This window comes from Muscardinus avellanarius (genome assembly GCF_963383645.1).
Source record: "Muscardinus avellanarius genome assembly, chromosome: 16".
Lineage (NCBI taxonomy): Eukaryota > Metazoa > Chordata > Mammalia > Rodentia > Gliridae > Muscardinus > Muscardinus avellanarius.
In genome coordinates, this window is record NC_137802.1 from 24,892,812 (window position 1) to 24,910,416 (window position 17,605).

General features: G+C 56.9%; 1 protein-coding gene across 3 annotated transcripts; it reads left to right on the top strand.

The window, feature by feature from the left end:
• Positions 1–2,155: 2,155 nt before the first annotated feature.
• GIT1 (GIT ArfGAP 1) lies at positions 2,156–17,394 on the top strand (the record flags this gene model as incomplete). Of its 3 annotated transcripts, XM_080712748.1 has the most annotated exons (21): positions 2,156–2,207; positions 8,745–8,878; positions 9,296–9,408; positions 9,522–9,627; positions 10,010–10,227; positions 10,306–10,400; positions 10,739–10,781; positions 13,342–13,368; positions 13,529–13,577; positions 14,019–14,091; positions 14,585–14,682; positions 15,042–15,153; positions 15,278–15,411; positions 15,533–15,685; positions 15,794–16,024; positions 16,111–16,164; positions 16,296–16,382; positions 16,484–16,557; positions 16,690–16,872; positions 16,969–17,032; positions 17,182–17,394. In XM_080712748.1, 21 exons carry the CDS (start codon positions 2,156–2,158, stop codon positions 17,392–17,394), a joined length of 2,313 nt encoding a protein of 770 aa, XP_080568874.1. The 3 variants fall into 3 exon arrangements, with proteins under 3 accessions (XP_080568874.1, XP_080568873.1, XP_080568875.1); XM_080712747.1 differs by lacking the exon at positions 13,342–13,368 and having other exon boundaries at positions 15,263–15,411; XM_080712749.1 differs by lacking the exon at positions 13,342–13,368.
• Between the last annotated feature and the right edge of the window lie 211 nt (positions 17,395–17,605).

Here is a 17,605-nt window from a genome sequence, read left to right on the forward strand (position 1 = left end):
ATTAAATTGTTTTTAGAACCGAGTGTGTGTGATTCCAGTTTAGCCGTCCTGCTTCCAGGGGCGGTGACATCTCCACCAGGAAATCCAGAAACGCTTTCAAGCCCTGAAGGTTGGGCTGTGTCAAGCTTAGGGGTTCGGGAACAAAGTTTAGACAGTGTGTCCGCGCCAGGGCCACTCCCAGGTAGTCCCCGGGCCAACCTGGAGATGGGTGGGGGGAGCGCGGTGAGTCATCTCTCTTCCTGTGCCCGACCCAGGAGCCCAAGGAAAGGGGAGCTTAGCCTGGATTCGAGGGGAACCTGGACAGCCGGGTTCTGTCTTTACTAGGCAGTCAGACAGTAACCCCAGGACTCAGTCAGTCCCTTGGATCGGAGCGCTCCGGCTGCCACGTGCTCGAGACGCGCCCACACAGTGGAGAAACAAAGACAGCCAAGCAGCAGGGCTGCCAAGCCGCCTCGACAATTAATAAATGAAATTCCACAGCTGGGGGTCGATAGGGGGTGAACGGGCGGCCACCGAGCGCCCGGTAAGGGCTGCCAGGCCCCTCCTCCGGCCCCTCCGGGTGGGGCCACCCTTGAACTCCTTGGTATGAGTGCACCACGGGGCGGTAGGTGGTGCTCCCCACACGCACCCGCGAGGTATCTCTGCTTACAGAAGCCCCACCAGCTGAGCTGTGGGGGGAGGAGAGGCCTACAAGAAGATTTTTTAAAGGTGCGATTATAAATATATCCCGTGGATCGCGATTTAAAACAAACTTGTCAATCTGGGCTGCAGCAAAAGGCGCTGGAGGCAGCTTTGCATGTATTTCGGGTGCTGTGACTCATGAGCATTACTTGTCTCCCCTAGGGAAGGAGTCTGCCCACCCACAAGTCACTGCTGCTCTGGCACGCTGGGATATCGATCCACTCGGCACCCTACCCAAGGACTCCCCCAACACCCGGTCCATTACTGAGCAGAAGTCCCTGACGCTTGGGGAGCCCTCCCTTAACTGTGTCACCACTGTCCTGGTACTGGGCACCTCTGCCTCCCCCCCCCCTCCCAAGCAGAGTGCAGTAGCCTTTTGCTGCTGCAGGGATGGGGGCTTAGAGGGTGCAGGGTTAGGGCTAGGGCATACCGACTTACGGCCTGTACTTCAGATCCCTGCCCCCCTCCACTCCCGCACATACACATCTGGTAACTCTCCTGCCTCCCCTTGTGAAGTACAGAAGAAAGGCTCTCAAGAGATGTGGCCCCTGTATGTTACATGCACACTCTTGAACACACACCCCTTTCGTGGCCCAGAAACACCCTGGATGTATTCAAGACAAATAAGTGGATATTAGTGCACACAGCGGCACATTAGTGGTCACTCCTGGGGAGATCTTAAAAACCGTCGAGATTCTTCGCTTTCTGTACGTTAGTAAGGCTGGACGGCTAGAAGTATTTTTAGTCCAGAGGCAGAGGGACACACCACTTGACCTCTCAGGCACCTGGGCGTCCATATTCGTGGTGTGCATGCTCGGTAAGGGTGTGATCACACATCCACCTGAGCACAGCTGCAGACACCAGGGGACCAGGACGTACACTTTACCCCAGCTCAAGATAGATGGGTGCCCCAAAGGACACCCCCATTTAGCGGGAGGGCCCTGGGCCTCCAGCTCCTTCCTCTCCTCCCTGATTCCCACCCCACCCGGCTCACCGTCCCTGGGCCACCGATCCCCAGGACCAACCCCCAGGCCGAGAGTGAAGGGGAGCGGGCCGGGAGGGTAACTCACTTGGCCTGCAGGCCCGGGAGCGCCGGAGCCGGGGCCGGGGCGGGAGGCCCAGCGTCGGGCCGGGCCGCGGCCGCGCGGCCCCTTTAAGCGCCCCGCCCCCCGCCGCCCGCGCGCGGCTTCCTTCCTCGGGGGCGCGGCCGGCGGCGGCGCGGCCGGCGGGCCCCTCCCCCTGTGGGCGGGGCCTGCGCCGCTTCCTGCAGGAGCGGCCGCGCCGCGCAGGGGGCGGGGAGAGCGGGCGGCGGGCGGAGGGCGCGGAGGGCGCGCGGCGGCGGGGGGCGCGGGCCAGCGGCGGGCGGTTGGGCGCGGAGCCGAGCCGGAGCCGAGCGGGCCGCAGGGCCCCGCCGCCCGGGCCGCCGCCCGGCCCCACGCTGGCCCAGAGGGCTGCGGCCGCGTCGCCGCTGAGGATGTCCCGGAAGGGGCCGCGAGCGGAGGTGTGTGCGGACTGCAGCGCCCCGGGTAAGCGGGCCGCGGGGGCGGCGGGGGGCGGGCGCGGCCGAGGGCCGCTGCGGGCCGCGTCCTTGGCGGGCCTGCCGCCCGGCTCTGTGGAGCCCGGGGACGGGCGAGGAAGGACGTCCCCGGCCGCCTCCCACCCCTCCGCCCGAGGGAGGCGGGCAGAGCTGCCTCCCCACCTCCATCGCGGTATCCGAACGGAAGCGTCAGCCCGGGAGGCCGGAGGGCCGCGGCGAGGCCGGCAGGGCTGGGGAGGTGGGCGCGAGTCTGGTTTTGTGTCATCTCGGTGCCACCCCCGCGTCTTGCACCTGCTGCTCGCCTGGTCTGCATGCAAGGGGCAGATGACCCCGGGGCTCGATGTCGTTTCCTCAGGAGCGCTGAGGGGCGGCTGCTCCTAGGACCCCCGTTCCTGGTTCCCAAGATTGGAGCTCCTTGTAGGGCCTGGTGTTCAGTGCCAGTCCGAGCCTGGGCATCCTCCCCGGAAGAATCCCCACCTGCCGGTAACTGAGAACAGCTGAGATTGGCTTTTCCTGTTCCCAGTAAGGCCTCCTTGGGAAGGTGGGCTTGGCATTGCCCCCAGCCTGGGCACGGACTGTTCCTAGCCCCTTAGTCCAGTTTGGCCAACATAGGGTAGAGAGCAGTAGCAAGGAGTCACTACCTGGCAGTACTTATGGGATATTTTCCCTCTCCTTCCCAGCAGAATTAGATCTTGGCTGATGTGAACCCCCTCCCTCTGATTTGCTAAGGAAGTGAGGGGCAATGACCCAAGAGACTGCTCCCTTCTGATGTGGGAAGACACAGTGGTGGGGCTGGAAAAGGAAGCTCTGGCTCTTGAGCATCCTCTGTTTAGAAAAGGAGCTGTCTCCCTGGACAGGCTTCGGGAGCCTGTGAACTCCAGAGAGGGCTGTGGCATATTTACATGCGAGACTTTGGGGTGCTTGTTTGTGTGTCCATAACTTCCAGCCACTTCTTGGAAAGCTCCAGGCCCTAACAGGTTGAGGCCCTCAGCCTGGTAGTTCTTGCGCTCCAAGGTAGAGTATTTGGGAGCTGTAGATTTCTGGCAAAAGTATGAGCACAAGATATTTCATCATGAGTAGTTATTGACCCTGAGGCCTCCTCTCAATGGTTTGGAGGGCCCTGGAGGAACTACCCTGGGGTGGGTGTCCTCAGGCTTAGTTATCTGCAAATTTTGACTCCATATCCCCAACCCTGATCTAGTCTGGGATGGATAGGAGACCCTGCCTTCCCTTGGTGTCCCAAGCTGTGCTGCACCTCTTGGAGGGGGGTGCTAAGCAGGTACCGCATCAGGGAAGCCTGCGTTTTAATGTTGCCTTTATCTCCAATTTGCTCTTTCCTCACTCTGGGCCTCAGTGTCCTTAACTGTGAGGCAAAGAAGTTGGAATAGAAATGGATTTTGAGGATTTCCCATCTCTGAATCTGTGCTCCTGATTCTGGGGCAGTGGCTTGTAGGGTAGCATTAGCAAAGCAATGGTCCTTTCTGCAGTCCCTGTGAATATCTCGCTGGTGCCTCTGGCTGCCCAACGGGCTCAAGGAAGAATGATGTGTGTCAGGTGTGTTGGACAGTCCACCTCCTGTACCCGTTCTCCGCCTGACCAGGCATTCATGCCCTGGGTACCTCCCTTTCCTCAGATCCAGAATGCAAGTCAGGAAGATGGTGAGGTGGGCAGGGTGTTGACAGAGTCTTACTCATCATCCCACCCTAGCACCTTGTGTGGTGTCTGCCACATGGCAGGCACTTCTCTTGCCAGTGTTTTGATGCTTGTCAAGAATACCCCATACCCCCACCCTACCACACTGGCCCTGGCAGAAGTGGCATTCCCAACCTGAGCCTATAGCATTTGGGCAAAAGAGGCGTAAGAATACACAGCAGTCTGGAGTTCAGACCCAGTGCCAACCCCCTTGGTGCATGCCTCCAACCCAGAGTCACAGGTTTCTCTCTGGGGTAGGAACCCTGCATTCTCAGCCCTGGGGTGGCATTGTGGACTTTTTGTAGTTTGTTAATTTGGAGGATGATGGAGGTGAGCGGTGAGATGCAGTTTATGCTCAAAGGGCCCCATGCACTCGGGGGCAAGTGTATGTTGCAAGGGAGCTGGATGGCATGGCTGCTGTGGCAGTTGTGCTACTTCATCAGGTGCCATCTATGCCCTTGCCTGCCTTGAGAGGAGAGGAGCAGGAGTCAGGGTGCCCTGGAGAATATTGTTTCCCCTTCTACCCTTCCTGCCACATGACCTCGGTCCTGAGCTCCCTGTCCGGACTCTCAAGCACTTACTTCTCACCCCATGGACCTCCACATCAACCTTTCTACTTTGGCAGCCCCAGGCACAAGAGCAAAGACTTCAAGATGCCTGTTCTGTGGGTGAGCGTGCCACTAGCTGGAAACGTGTGACAGGGCAACCTGCACGCTCAGTCATGTCTTTGCCCTTGAGGTAGGGCAAATGGTGGGTTTCTCTTGTTCTTCAGTGATGCTGGGGATTGATCCCAGGGGCATTCTATCTCTGAGCTACACCCCCAGCCCTATTTTTAAATTTTTATTTGGAAACAAGGCCTCAATAAGTTGCTGAGAGCCTCCTTAAATTGCCAGGGCCAGCTTCAAACCTGAGATCCAGCTGTCCTAGCCCCCCAAATACTGGGACTATAGACATGTGCCACTGTGCCGTCTTCTTTGGATTATCGAGGTTTAACTTACATACAGCCATGTGCCTGTGCCTTAGTGTTCATTCTGTGGATTTTCACCTGTGTGTGAAACCAGCACTGTGCTTGAGTGTAGAACATTTTTCATCACTCTAATGGGTTTCCTTGTGAACCCACAATCCATACCCCCAAAGGTAACCACCATTCTGACTTCTCTCTGTCTGAGGATGCATGGGACACAGATGGCACCTTGATGAGGTACCTGAGGATCTGTCCTTTAGCTCAGGAGAGGGAGACTGAGGCTTGTCTTTCTATGCAGATCTAATGGCTCTAGAGGCCACTGGTCAGTGTCTTTGGGTGGTGGCATTGATTCACCTTAGAAGAGGCCCCTCCCCCAAAAGGTTAGCACTAGTTACCCCTCTCTTTCTTTCTTCTTTCTTTTCTTTCTTTCTTTCTTTCTTTTTTTTTTTTTTTTTTTTTTTTTTGTGGTACTGGGGGTGGAACCCAGGGGCATTCTACCTACGAACTCCACCCCTAGCCTACTTTTTATATTTTATTTGGAAACAGGGTCTCACCTGGCCACAAACCCGGATCCTCCTATCTCAGCCTCCCAAATGCTGGGATTACAAGCGTGCGCCACCACAGCCGGTTTAGTTACCATTTTCTTAAGGGTCTCTCCTGATTGGGCACGGTGGCACATGCCTGTAATCCCAGTACCTGGGAAGCTAAGACAGGAAGATTGCAGTTTCAGGAACAGCCTGAGCAATGTAGCAAGACTCTCAGCAATCTAGTGAGACCTTGTTTCAAAACAAAAAATAAAAATAGGGGCTAAGGGTGTAGTTTGGAGATAGAATGCCACTGGGTTCAATCTCCAGTACCACAGGGGTGGGGAAACAACCTCTTCTGTTGTCTATCCACACCAGACTCACTCTGGAGCCAGAAGGAAGCTGCCACTCACCTAATCTTGACATTCTTTGTCCTTCTGCTCCAAGTTTTTTTTTTTTTTTTTTTTTCTCCAAGGAGCTTCTTAGGAACAAAGATTCCTTAAATTATAGTAACCATTTGACTTTTTTTTTGTGTGTGTGGGTCTGGGGATGGAACCCAGGGGCATTTGACCTCTGAGCTACACCCCCTGCCCTAGTTTTAATTCTTTATTTTGAAACTGGGTCTCACTCACTAAGTAGCTGAGGCTGTCCACAAACCGTGTTTCTCCAGGTCTCAGCCTCCCGAATGCTGGGATTACAAGCGTGCGCCACCACCCCTGGCTTAACCGTTTGACTTTAGATACTCTTCCTGGCCCTTTTACTTAGGAACTGGCCTAGGTGGGGTTTAGGGATCCTGCTTGGGTAAACCCAAGGCCACTTGGGCAGATGGAGTAGGTGGAATAGTCAGGGCAGACTTGAGCCAAGAGTGGTGGTGCACACTTGTAATCCCAGCATTTGGGAGGCTGAGACTGAAGGATCACAGTTCGCGGACAGCCTCAGCTACTTAGTGAGGCGCTCTGCAACTCAACGAGACCTGGTTTCAAAATAAAGAATAAAAAATAGGGCAGGGGATGTAGCTCGGAAGTCAAATGCCCCTGGGTTTCGTCCCCAGACCCACCAAAAAAAAAAAAAGAATAAAGGCTGGGCGTGGTGGCGCACACTTGTAATTCCAGCATTCCGGAGGCAGAGACTGGAAGATCATTGTTCGCCAACAGCCTCAGCTACTTAGCGAGGCCCTTCACAACTCAGTGAGACCCTGTTTCAAAAAATAAAGACTAAAAAATAGGGTGGGGAGTGTAGCTCGGAGGTACAATGCCCCTGGGTTCCATCTCTAGTACCACAAAAAAAAAAAAAAATAGGGCCGACTTTGCATATGCATCATGCAGAAACTGAGCTGACACCATTGTGGTCCACACAGGACAGTGTCCCCTGCCTGCCCCTCCAGTTTCAGGTCACCACAGAGGAGAGGGAAGACCCCTCAGACTGGTAGAGAATGCCAAGCAAAGCTGGGGACCACATTCCTCAGGTCCCAGTCTCCTGAACACTGACATATTTAGGGGCTTGCTCTCGGGTCTTTCCACAACTCAGGGCTCTACAGCCACTGGCCCTGGATAACTAGCCAACCTTTCCACTCCTAGATCTCCAGTAAGGCAGCAAGGCTGGGGTGGAGGCCTCCTGGCAGCCCATTTATGATCCTGGCCTGGGCGGTTCCCCACTTACAGGAAACCCCACCATTTCAACAGGAGGAATCTAGGCTGCATCATTTCCCGCTTCCTGCCTGGCTGCGGGAGGTGACCAGCGGGCAGACCCCTGACCCAGTGTTGTTTTGGAGTGGGGGGAGGGAACTTTCCATGCCTAGGATGCCTCGCTGTGTGGGTAAACCCTGGGGCTCCCCCTCTTGGTGTAGATGATGGCTGGGCCCATCCTCAGGAACCCCTGGAATCAGCCCCCTAGGAAGGCACATGGCACCCACATTGTGTATCCTCTCATTGCCCTCCTTTTTGGGGTCCCTAGGGAAGCCTAGACCCAAAGACTGGCCTCTTTTTCACTTGCTCTTTCCATTTTTTATTAGGGGACACTGGCTGTGGGCAGAGCTCATGCCCCTGACTCAGTCTGCTCAAAATTCTCCTGGGAACTTCTATGGGAGCCCGTGGGTGGAGGAAGAGCCTGACAATCGCCTTGTCAATTGCTCCCATCGTCCCAAGCCTATCACTCTTGTGGGGGGCACAGCTGGGCACCCTGAACACCATGGGGCAAGCAGAGAGCTGGACCCCCATTCCCCCTGCCTCCGGCTCAGGACAGGGCTCCCTGAGGGAGGACAGGGGCCTGAGCAGAACAGAGTATCCTGGGAGAATGGCTCCCTGCCCCCTCTTGGGCAGCACACAATGGCTGCTTTCTCCCCCATGACCTTTCCACAGCCAGATTATATGCAGTTGTCTCCTCCCCCTCTCCCAAGGGGCCTGTGATGGGTGGCATCTCCCTTGCCCTTCAGAAGGACCCTGGCACCTCCTACCCAGTCCTGGTGGGGCCCCCCGTTGTGTTTTCAAAGTCCACTTCTCCCAAGGAGTAGAGAGTGGCTCCCAGGGCTCATGCCCATCTGGGGCTGCAGGGACAGAGGGCAGCACTAAGTGTGTAGCCCTGTCCTGGTCCATAGCATCCAAGTGCATGGGTCTACATCCCAGAAATTCTTCTCATTAGCTGTGTGACCTTGAGCAAGCCCCAGACCTCTCTGAGGCCCTGTATCCTCATTTGTAAAGCAGCATCTCATTTCCTTCCTTTCATGGCAGTTTAAAAGGTATCATCTACACCTATACCTGTGTGTGGGTGCGCAGACAAGATTGGTGCCTTTGCACTGTCCGTCCTCTCTAGGAGGGGCTCCAGTTCACAGTGACGGTGGCAGGAGACTCAGGCCTGAAAGGGCCTCTCACCTGCCAGCCAGCACGAGGGTGGGCAGGAGCCCGTGGAGGGTGCACTCTGTCAGGCAGGTTCCCTCTGAAGCCTGGGTGTGGGAGAGAGATGGCACGGCCCTGGAGCAGCAGGGCTGTCCTGGACTGTCTGGCACGTGAGGTCAGGGCCACATGGCAAGGGTATTCCTATAGCCTCCCTGTGGGAAAGCTGGGACAACAGCCTTGCTCCCTAGGGAAAGGCGGTGAGACGTGTAGCGATGGCTGCAGAACAGGAAACTGTGCCCACTGAATGGGCCTTGGGGACCACATGTCCCCAGAGGAGGAGGGACAGGGCGTGGCTCTGTCAGCCCCCCCCCCCCCCCCCCCCCCCGCTTGTGAGCCCTGAGGGAAATCCTTCATGGGTAACCTGGGCCTGCTGTCTGGGCTTTTGAGGACAGAGTAGATGCTCTGCTGCGGTCTTGCCTTTGGCCCGCCTCCCGCTGACCCTTGCCCTCCCCCAGACCCCGGCTGGGCATCCATCAGCAGGGGCGTGCTGGTGTGTGACGAGTGTTGCAGTGTGCACCGGAGCCTGGGGCGCCACATCTCCATTGTCAAGCACCTCCGCCATAGCGCCTGGCCACCCACGCTGCTGCAGGTATGGGGCTGGGCTGGGTGGTTCTTCCCACAGACAGGGTGCTGAGTCTGGCTTGGGAGTATTTCCCCCATACTCACAAGCACACCTTCCAGAATCTAAAGTTTTCAGGGGCAGCACCTGATCCTGACCCTGTCCACCCATCCGCTCACCTTATGCAGAAAGGAAGGAAGCTCTCAGTCCAGCTGCTACTTACTAGCTTGGGCAAGTGGCACTGAGCAAGCCACTTGACCTCTCTGAACCTGGGCATACCCACCTAAACAGGACCCACACCTTCGGGTAGCTGACTGGGTGGACATGCAATGCCAGGCACACAGTGGGCCCCTCGGCACTGTTTCCAGCTACGACAGGCTCTCGGGACATGTTTCCCCAGTGCCTGGCACTCAGTAGGCACTCTCGCTTGGCATCTCTTCCCTGCAGATGGTGCACACACTTGCCAGCAACGGGGCCAACTCCATCTGGGAGCATTCCCTGCTGGACCCCGCGCAAGTGCAGAGCGGCCGGCGCAAAGCCAGCCCCCAAGACAAAGTCCAGTGAGTGGGGCTGCAGGGGGCAGGACTGTGCATACCGGAACAGGGGCCCGAAAGGTGACGGGGGCACCAGCTTCTCCAGCCCTGACCCCTTGCCTCCTGTGTGCCCTTTGCAGCCCCATCAAGTCAGAGTTTATCAGGGCCAAGTACCAGATGCTGGCATTTGTGCACAAGCTTCCCTGCCGGGACGATGATGGGGTCACCGCCAAAGACCTCAGCAAGGTTTGAGGGGCCCCACAATGGATGGGTAGACCTCTCTCCTTTTCCCAGACCTGGAGGCCCCTCCATCACCACTGAGCCCTAGGCCCCTAAGGCAGCAAGTCAGAGGAGAACAGTGGCTATGGTGAGGGGGTGAGATTGCTCTGACAGGCTCTGGGTGACAAAGACAAAAGTGATAACATCTACCTCATCGGCAATATCTGTTTCAAGCAGAGCCCATAGCACATGGGCAGCAGCTATGATTGATTGGTATTAACTCCTAGTGGGAAGCCCTCTGTCTCTGTTTTGGCTGGGCCTCTTGGAGCTGGTAGACATCCCAGGTAGAGCTTGGGATAGGAGTTGCTCCTTCTGCACAAGTATTTATTGCAGACTCTGCTCCTTACAGCAACTGCACTCAAGTGTGCGGACAGGCAACTTAGAGACATGTCTGCGCCTGCTGTCCCTGGGTGCCCAAGCCAACTTCTTCCATCCAGAGAAGGGCACCACACCTCTGCATGTGGCTGCCAAGGCAGGGCAGACACTGCAGGCTGAGCTCCTGGTGGTGTATGGGGCCGACCCTGGCTCCCCTGATGTCAATGGCCGAACACCCATTGACTACGCCAGGTGAGGATCGCCTGAAGGGAGACTTGGGGGTGGAGGTTGGGCTGGTGCCTCAGGGCTGAGCCACGCCCCTCCCCACAGGCAGGCGGGGCACCATGAACTGGCGGAAAGGCTAGTGGAGTGCCAGTATGAGCTCACTGACCGGTTGGCCTTCTACCTCTGTGGACGCAAGCCGGGTGAGCAGAGCACAGAGCGGGTCTGGCTGGGCCAGGCAGGTGGGACTGGGACACACCCCAGCAGCAGGTGCCATAGTGACAAAGCCAACTAGGGAACAGTGTTGCTAGGCAACTGGCTCCTGCAAAATTGCCGCAGGCTCTGGGCTGCTGCACGTTGGGGCCAGGGGGTGGGGGTGGGTCTAACTTCCAGTCAGCTCCCAGTTCTCTTGGGGTGGCCTGCCCTCCTCTCTTTCCCCTGACACTTTCTGAGTGCTAAGCCCTACTCATGGCAGTGAGGTGGGCTCACAGATGCTGTGGCCACCCAGCATCAGTGACTTGGCATTTTTATTTTTGTTCAGATCACAAGAATGGGCATTACATCATCCCACAGATGGCTGACAGGTGAGTGCCCACCTGATGCCCCTTCCCAGAGACTGTTGGATGCCACATGGGTACCCAAACCCAGAGTCTCACCTCTCTCCTTCCCTAGGCCCCAGGGGCCAGGGACCCCACCCCCAGGGGCTGGAAGCACAGATACATCCCAGTCCTTACTCCCCAAGGAGGTAAGAAATGTTAGCGCACGGTAGTGCAGCTGAGCCCAGGACTGTCACGCACGGGGGTGGGAGCTAGGAAAAGCCCTAGCTGGGCAGGTAAAGGGCTCTGACGTGCCTTATAGCCTTAGACAAAGCCAGCGCTCTAGTAAAAAGGTATGCTCCCGGCAGCTGGCTGACTGCGGGACTGTTGGCCAGGCCTCTGCTATGCTCCCATACTGGGCACAGGCCTAGGCAGGATGTGAATGGGACATTTCTGCTTGAGAGGCCCCCAAAATCCAAGCAGTGGAAGACACCAGAGCCATTCACCCAGCCCACAAGATGGGTGCTGGCGCCACCTGGTGGCTCTCAGATAACCACATCTTCATACCAGGCTGCCTGGCCTGGATCTGGGGGATGAGGCTCCCCAAGGGCCTGTGTGGACAGGCGGGATAGCCAGGCCTGGCAGCTCAAATCCCTAAACCCAACCTCTGTTCTAAGACTCTGAGACTTCACCCTGCTTCTCCAGTCTGATTCTGTCTGGGGTGTGTGTGTGTGTGTGTGTGTGTGTGTGTGTGTGTGTAGTAAGCATACCTACATGTGAATGTACACCCAGTGAACTGTTGACCGAGCCCTTCCTCAGAGCCAGCTGCTGCACTGGGGCACAGGGGTAACTCAGCCCTGTCCTTGCAGAGCTGGAGCTGAGACTAAACAGGGAGCAGGACAGGGGTACAGCAGGCAGCTCTTGTGACTAGAGCATACTGTGAGAGGTAGGAAAAGACTAGAAAGAGTTAGGAGCGACCAGCCCTGTGAACCTCAGGAAGAGCTGTGGCCACCCCAGGGGCAGTGTGGCAGGCAAGGGTGTGTGGAGTCGGCTCTGTTGCTTACTGACTATAGCTTGAGACGAACTGTCTAACCTCTGAGTCTTGGTCATCTCACCTGCAAATGGGGTGATCTGCCCTTTTCAGGACTGTTGAGAGAATTAAATAAGGTAATACATATAAAGTGTTTAGGATTTTTTTTGTTTGTTTTTGTTTTTGTTTTTTTGCCATACTAGGAATGGAACTCAGGGGCATTCTACCTCCTAGCCATACTCCCAGACCTATTTTTTAGTCTATATTTTGAAACAGGGTCTCACTAAGTTGCTGAGAGCCTAAGTAGTTTAGTTTGGCTTTAAACCTCCGAGATCCTCCTGTCTCCACCTCCCAAATACTGGGATTACAAGTATGCATCCCCATGACCAGCTTTATTCTTTATTTTGAAACAAGGTCTCATTAAGTTATAAAAGGCCTCACTAAGTAGCTGTGGCCGTCTGTGAACCATGATCCTCCTGTCTCAGCCTCCCAAGTACTGGGATTACAAGCATCCACCACTATGCCGACTCAGCAAATTTTTTTTAAGTGAGGTTTTTAATGAAGTATGGTTGAAATGTGCCATATGTACCTGTTACTACTGAAATGTTTTAAGGCAGGATGGGGAGAGGTAATGTAGCCAGATGTGGCAAAAAGATTACCCTAGTCGAGTATAGTGGTACACTTCTGTAATCCCAGCTACTCTGGAGTCTGAGAGAGGATCACAACTTTGAGGCCAGCCTCAGTAATTTACCAAGCCCTGTCTCAAAATAAAATGGCTGGCTGGGCGTGGTGGTGCACGCTTGTAATCCCCGCACTCAGGAGGCAAGACAGGAGGATCGCGCAGGTTCAAAGCCAGCCACGCTGGCTTCAGAGACCCTGTTTCCAAATTTAAAAAAAACATAAAAATATGTCTGGGAGTGTAGCCTGGAGATAGAAGGGTTTCCAGGAACCCCAATACCACCAAAATAAATAACTAAATAATAAAGTGGCTGGGGGGCTAGATGTGGTGGTGCCTGCCTGTAATCCCAATATTTGAGAGGCTGAGATGGGAGGATCACAGATTCAAGACCAGCCTCCGCAATTTAGCAAGACCTTGTTTCAAAAACTTTTTTTAAAAAAAGGGTAGGAGTATAGCTCAGAGGTAGAATGCCACTTGGGCAAAACCCCAGTACCACAAAAAATAAAAAGGAAAAAAATGTTTGGAGGTACAGCCAGGATGTAGAACACTCCAGGACCACAAAACAAAACCCACCACGGCTGCTGGGTAGAGAAAGGATTCTGGGGGCAAGACTTGAAGCAGGAGATGGATTGAGAGAGTGTTGCGGAGGCCCAGGCAAGAGGAAATGATGACAGAACTGAAAAGCTTGAGGGTGACTTCAGTGGCTCCCAGTACCTAACAGTGAATGAACGGGTCACGGAAAGAGCAAATCGGGGACAGACGGGTTCCCTATCATACTCTGGGTCTGGTGTGTGTGGAAACGGGTCTGAGCCTGATGCAAAGAGGCGTGCTCTGCCCTGCTCCTGGGTAATTGCTGCCTCTGTCCTGTTCTTCCCTCCGCTGCCTTCCTCTGGATGTAGATCTCGGCAAAAGTGCATGTCTCAGAGGTATACCGTGCCTGCAGGGCCACAGGCTTGGAGGCTGGGTCGGGCGGGAGTGTGATGTGAGGGTCTTGTCTTCTGGGGATCCCTGCATGTTGGGAGGTCACTGCAGAGCCTGGCTTCTTCTCAAGTGTGGCCTCTGCGCTTCTTCCTCCTTCATCTGCAGCCTTGATCTGTCAGAGCTGGCCAAAGCTGCCAAGAAGAAGCTGCAAGCGGTGAGTCTGCTGAGACAGGCCTGTAATACTTAGGGCTGTCCCCAGTCTGCCCCCACCCCGTGCTGTTGCCCCCCCTTCCTCTGACCTGCCCTCACCAGCCTTACCAGTCTCCTCTCCGCCACATCCCTGTGCTCTTGTCTTTGACCCTGGCTCTGCCCTCCAAAGTGTTAGGGCTCCCAGGGCCTTATTTCTGCCTCTGACATATGAGGAATAAACTGGCCTGGCCTTCCTCTGTCCTATTTATTTATTTATTTATTTATTTATTTATTTATTTATTTTGGAGCTTGCAAAGAGAGCCTCCTCCCCATTTTCTAACTCTGAGGATGTTGATTTGGGCTGCACAGAGGCTTGACCATTCCTGTCACAGTATCCTGGTGAGCGGGCCTTGCTGGCACTGAGGCCGTCTGGTTTGACAAACCCGGGTCCCCTCTCTGCCTCCAGCTCAGCAACCGGCTTTTTGAGGAACTTGCCATGGACGTGTATGATGAGGTGGATCGAAGAGAAAATGATGCTGGTGAGTAGGGAGCGGGCACCAGGGGCCTTGGGCTGAGGCCTGCTGGGAAGGGGCAGGATCTGGTCTGGGGCTCTGGCCCTTTAGGTGGGACTGAGGGATGCATGGGGGGCTGGAGTTTGAGCAGCTCAGAGGCCTGGTGGTGAACTCCTGCCAGTGGTAAGCCTCCTGGTAGTCCCCCAGACCCCAGCTGGCCCCAGATGTGCTGATTTGGAGGCATCCAGCCTCTTCCCATCCCCATCCTCGAAATGGGGCTCATCTTCTTTCTGGCTGTCTCCCCAGCCCTGTTCCTCCCCCTGCATCACTCCTTCCTGGCCTCAGCCAGATTCCAGCCCAAACCCTGGATCTGCCTGGTGGGATGGGCCTTGTTCTGCTCGCCAACCACCCTGACTCACCCTGCCTTTCTGTGCGTGAAGACTCTGGGTTGGACACCATTTGAGGGTGTGGGGAGGGGCTCAGTGCTCAGCACTTCTCCGCTCCTGTCCCTCCTGCACAGTGTGGCTGGCCACCCAGAACCACAGCACCCTGGTGACAGAGCGCAGTGCTGTGCCCTTCCTGCCAGTCAACCCTGAATACTCAGCTACACGGAACCAGGTGAGCAGCCCCGAGGGGCTGGGCGGTCCTCTCCCTTCCTGGACACCCCATCCTTCCTCGGCCTGCTATGGACTGGGGCCCAGCTCCGCTGTCCACCCTTACCAAGGCCTTCCTCCGGGTTTGGCTGGCCCTGGGATTTGGGAGCAGGGACAAGGCTATTCTTTTGAGTCCTTGGTGTTCGGGCCTCAGGGGCAGCTGTGCTGCTGACTGGCAGGTGAAGTCAAGCTAGACACTGGCAAGTTTTTAGCTGTGACTAGGTCGGAAGGTAGGATGTCGCCTTGCTGCTTTGTCCCCACCCGTGGGTCAACCATCAGGGCTCCCCTCATCCTCATGCTGGCCTGGCTCTTTCTGCCTCGCAGGGGCGGCAGAAGTTGGCCCGCTTTAATGCCCGAGAATTTGCCACCTTGATCATCGACATCCTCAGCGAGGCCAAGCGGAGGCAGCAAGGAAAGAGCCTGAGCAGCCCTACAGGTGAAAGGGCACGCGCAGGCCACGGGCAGTGGGTGCCTGCCAGTCTCCTCCGTCCCCAGTGGCTTCCTTTCTTTTTGCATTGGGGCATGATGAGCAAGCCTGGTGACAGGTGCTCTGTCCTCAGACAACCTCGATCTGTCCGCACGGAGCCAGAGTGACCTCGACGACCAGCACGACTACGACAGTGTGGCCTCCGACGAGGACGCGGACCAGGAGCCTCTGCGCAACGCCGGAGCCCCTCGGAACAACCGCGCCCGGGTCTGCCCCTCGTCCCATCCTGCCTGCTCCTTTCAGGCCAGCTCTGACTTAGAGTCCAGGGCCTTACAAACACTTCTCGAGCACGCGCCACCTCTGTGCTGACCAGCTTCTGTCTCTGCAGAGTATGGACTCCTCAGACCTGTCGGATGGGGCAGTGACCCTGCAGGAGTACCTGGAGCTCAAGAAGGCCCTGGCCACCTCTGAGGCTAAAGTGCAGCAGCTCATGAAGGTCAACAGCAGCTTGAGTGATGAGCTCCGGAGGCTGCAGAGGGAGGTGAGGCTGTGGCCTCTGTGGGAGGGCTCTGGGCCCTCCAGAAGGGGGTCTCTCCTAAAGGTGCAGGGTCACCTGCCCAGAGTTGGATACCACTGCATTCACTCCTAGATCCACAAGCTACAGGCAGAGAACCTGCAGCTCCGGCAGCCGCCAGGGCCTGCGCCCACACCCCCACTCCCCAGCGAACGGGCAGAGCACACTGCCATGGCGCCTGGTGGGAGCGCCCACCGGAGGGACCGCCAGGCCTTCTCCATGTACGAGCCAGGCTCTGCCCTGAAGCCCTTCGGGAGTGCTCCTGGGGACGAGCTCACCACGCGGCTTCAGCCTTTCCACAGCACTGTGAGTTGCCTGTGGGCCACGGGTTGGGGAGACAGGGACAGGGTGCCGCAGACCCATGGTGATACCCACTGTACTCCCACCCCCAGGAGCTAGAGGATGATGCCATCTATTCAGTGCATGTCCCTGCTGGTCTCTACCGGGTAAGCAGGACCTGGGAAAGGTGGCGAGGTCCGCTGTGGCCACGTTCTGAGCTCCGGTGGGTGTCGGGCGATGCAGCGTGGGTGAGCTGGAGCTGGGAAGAGACTGAGTCCAGCCCTGCTCTCGGTTTCAGATCCGGAAGGGGGTGTCTGCCTCTGCCGTGCCCTTCACTCCCTCTTCCCCACTGCTGTCCTGCTCCCAGGAAGGAGGCCGCCACGCGGTAACGTCATCACCCATGCCTGGGGACAGTGGGAGACGGGGGATTCGGCTCTGGGGGTTCAGGTATACACACTCACCATCACCCTTCCCTGCAACCTCCAGAGCAAGCTTTCCCGCCATGGCAGCGGCGCCGACAGTGACTATGAGAACACACAGAGTGGGGACCCGCTACTTGGGTGAGTCGCCCTTGGGTCTGCACCCAGCCCTGCCCGTACGTGGAGCCCAGCAGGGAGGGCCCAGGTGTGTGCTGGGGGCACAGGCCAGCGGCCTGTGGCTGAACGGCCTCTCCTCTCCAAACCTGGGCTCAGGCTGGAAGGGAAGCGGTTCCTAGAACTGGGCAAGGAGGATGATCTCCACCCCGAGCTTGAAAGCTTGGACGGAGACCTTGACCCTGGGCTCCCCAGCACCGAGGATGTCATCCTGAAGACGGAGCAGGTCACCAAGAACATCCAGGAGCTGTTGCGAGCTGCCCAGGAGTTCAAGCATGACAGGTAAGGGGTGGGCACAGGCACCTAGGAGCAGGGGAGGGGCCCAGTTCCTTTGTCCCTGGGACCCTTCCTTGAGAGCCCTCTCCTTTCCGTTGGCAGCTTCGTGCCCTGCTCAGAGAAGATCCATTTGGCTGTGACCGAGATGGCCTCTCTCTTCCCCAAGGTATAGGGGCCAGGGAGAAGCAGAGTGGGAGGGCTTTGGTGGGGGCAGGTGTAGAAAACCCTACCGTTGCTTGGTGGAAACATACATACTCTGGGCCACTGTTGAGACCCATGGCCTAGAAGTCCAAGGCCCGCCTCCCTCCCTCTCAGAGGCCAGCCCTGGAGCCCGTGCGCAGCTCGCTGCGGCTGCTCAACGCCAGCGCCTACCGGCTACAGAGTGAGTGCCGGAAGACAGTGCCCCCAGAGCCTGGCGCCCCTGTGGACTTCCAGTTGCTGACTCAGCAGGTGATCCAGTGCGCCTATGACATCGCCAAGGCCGCCAAGCAACTGGTCACTATTACCACCCGAGAGAAGAAACAGTGACCACTCTCCCGCCCTCACCACACCCTGGGACCTCATGGGAGCTGGGCCACTCTAGACACTAACCCACCCCAACAGAGCCACTGGCAAAGTGCCCTTAGTGCTGCCAACCTCCCCTGGCAGCCAGGCACCCTGGTGCCCCGGAGCCCCACCATGGGGAGGTGGGTGGCAGGAGCTTCTGTCCCCCACATTCCATGCACCTCCCCTGTACATA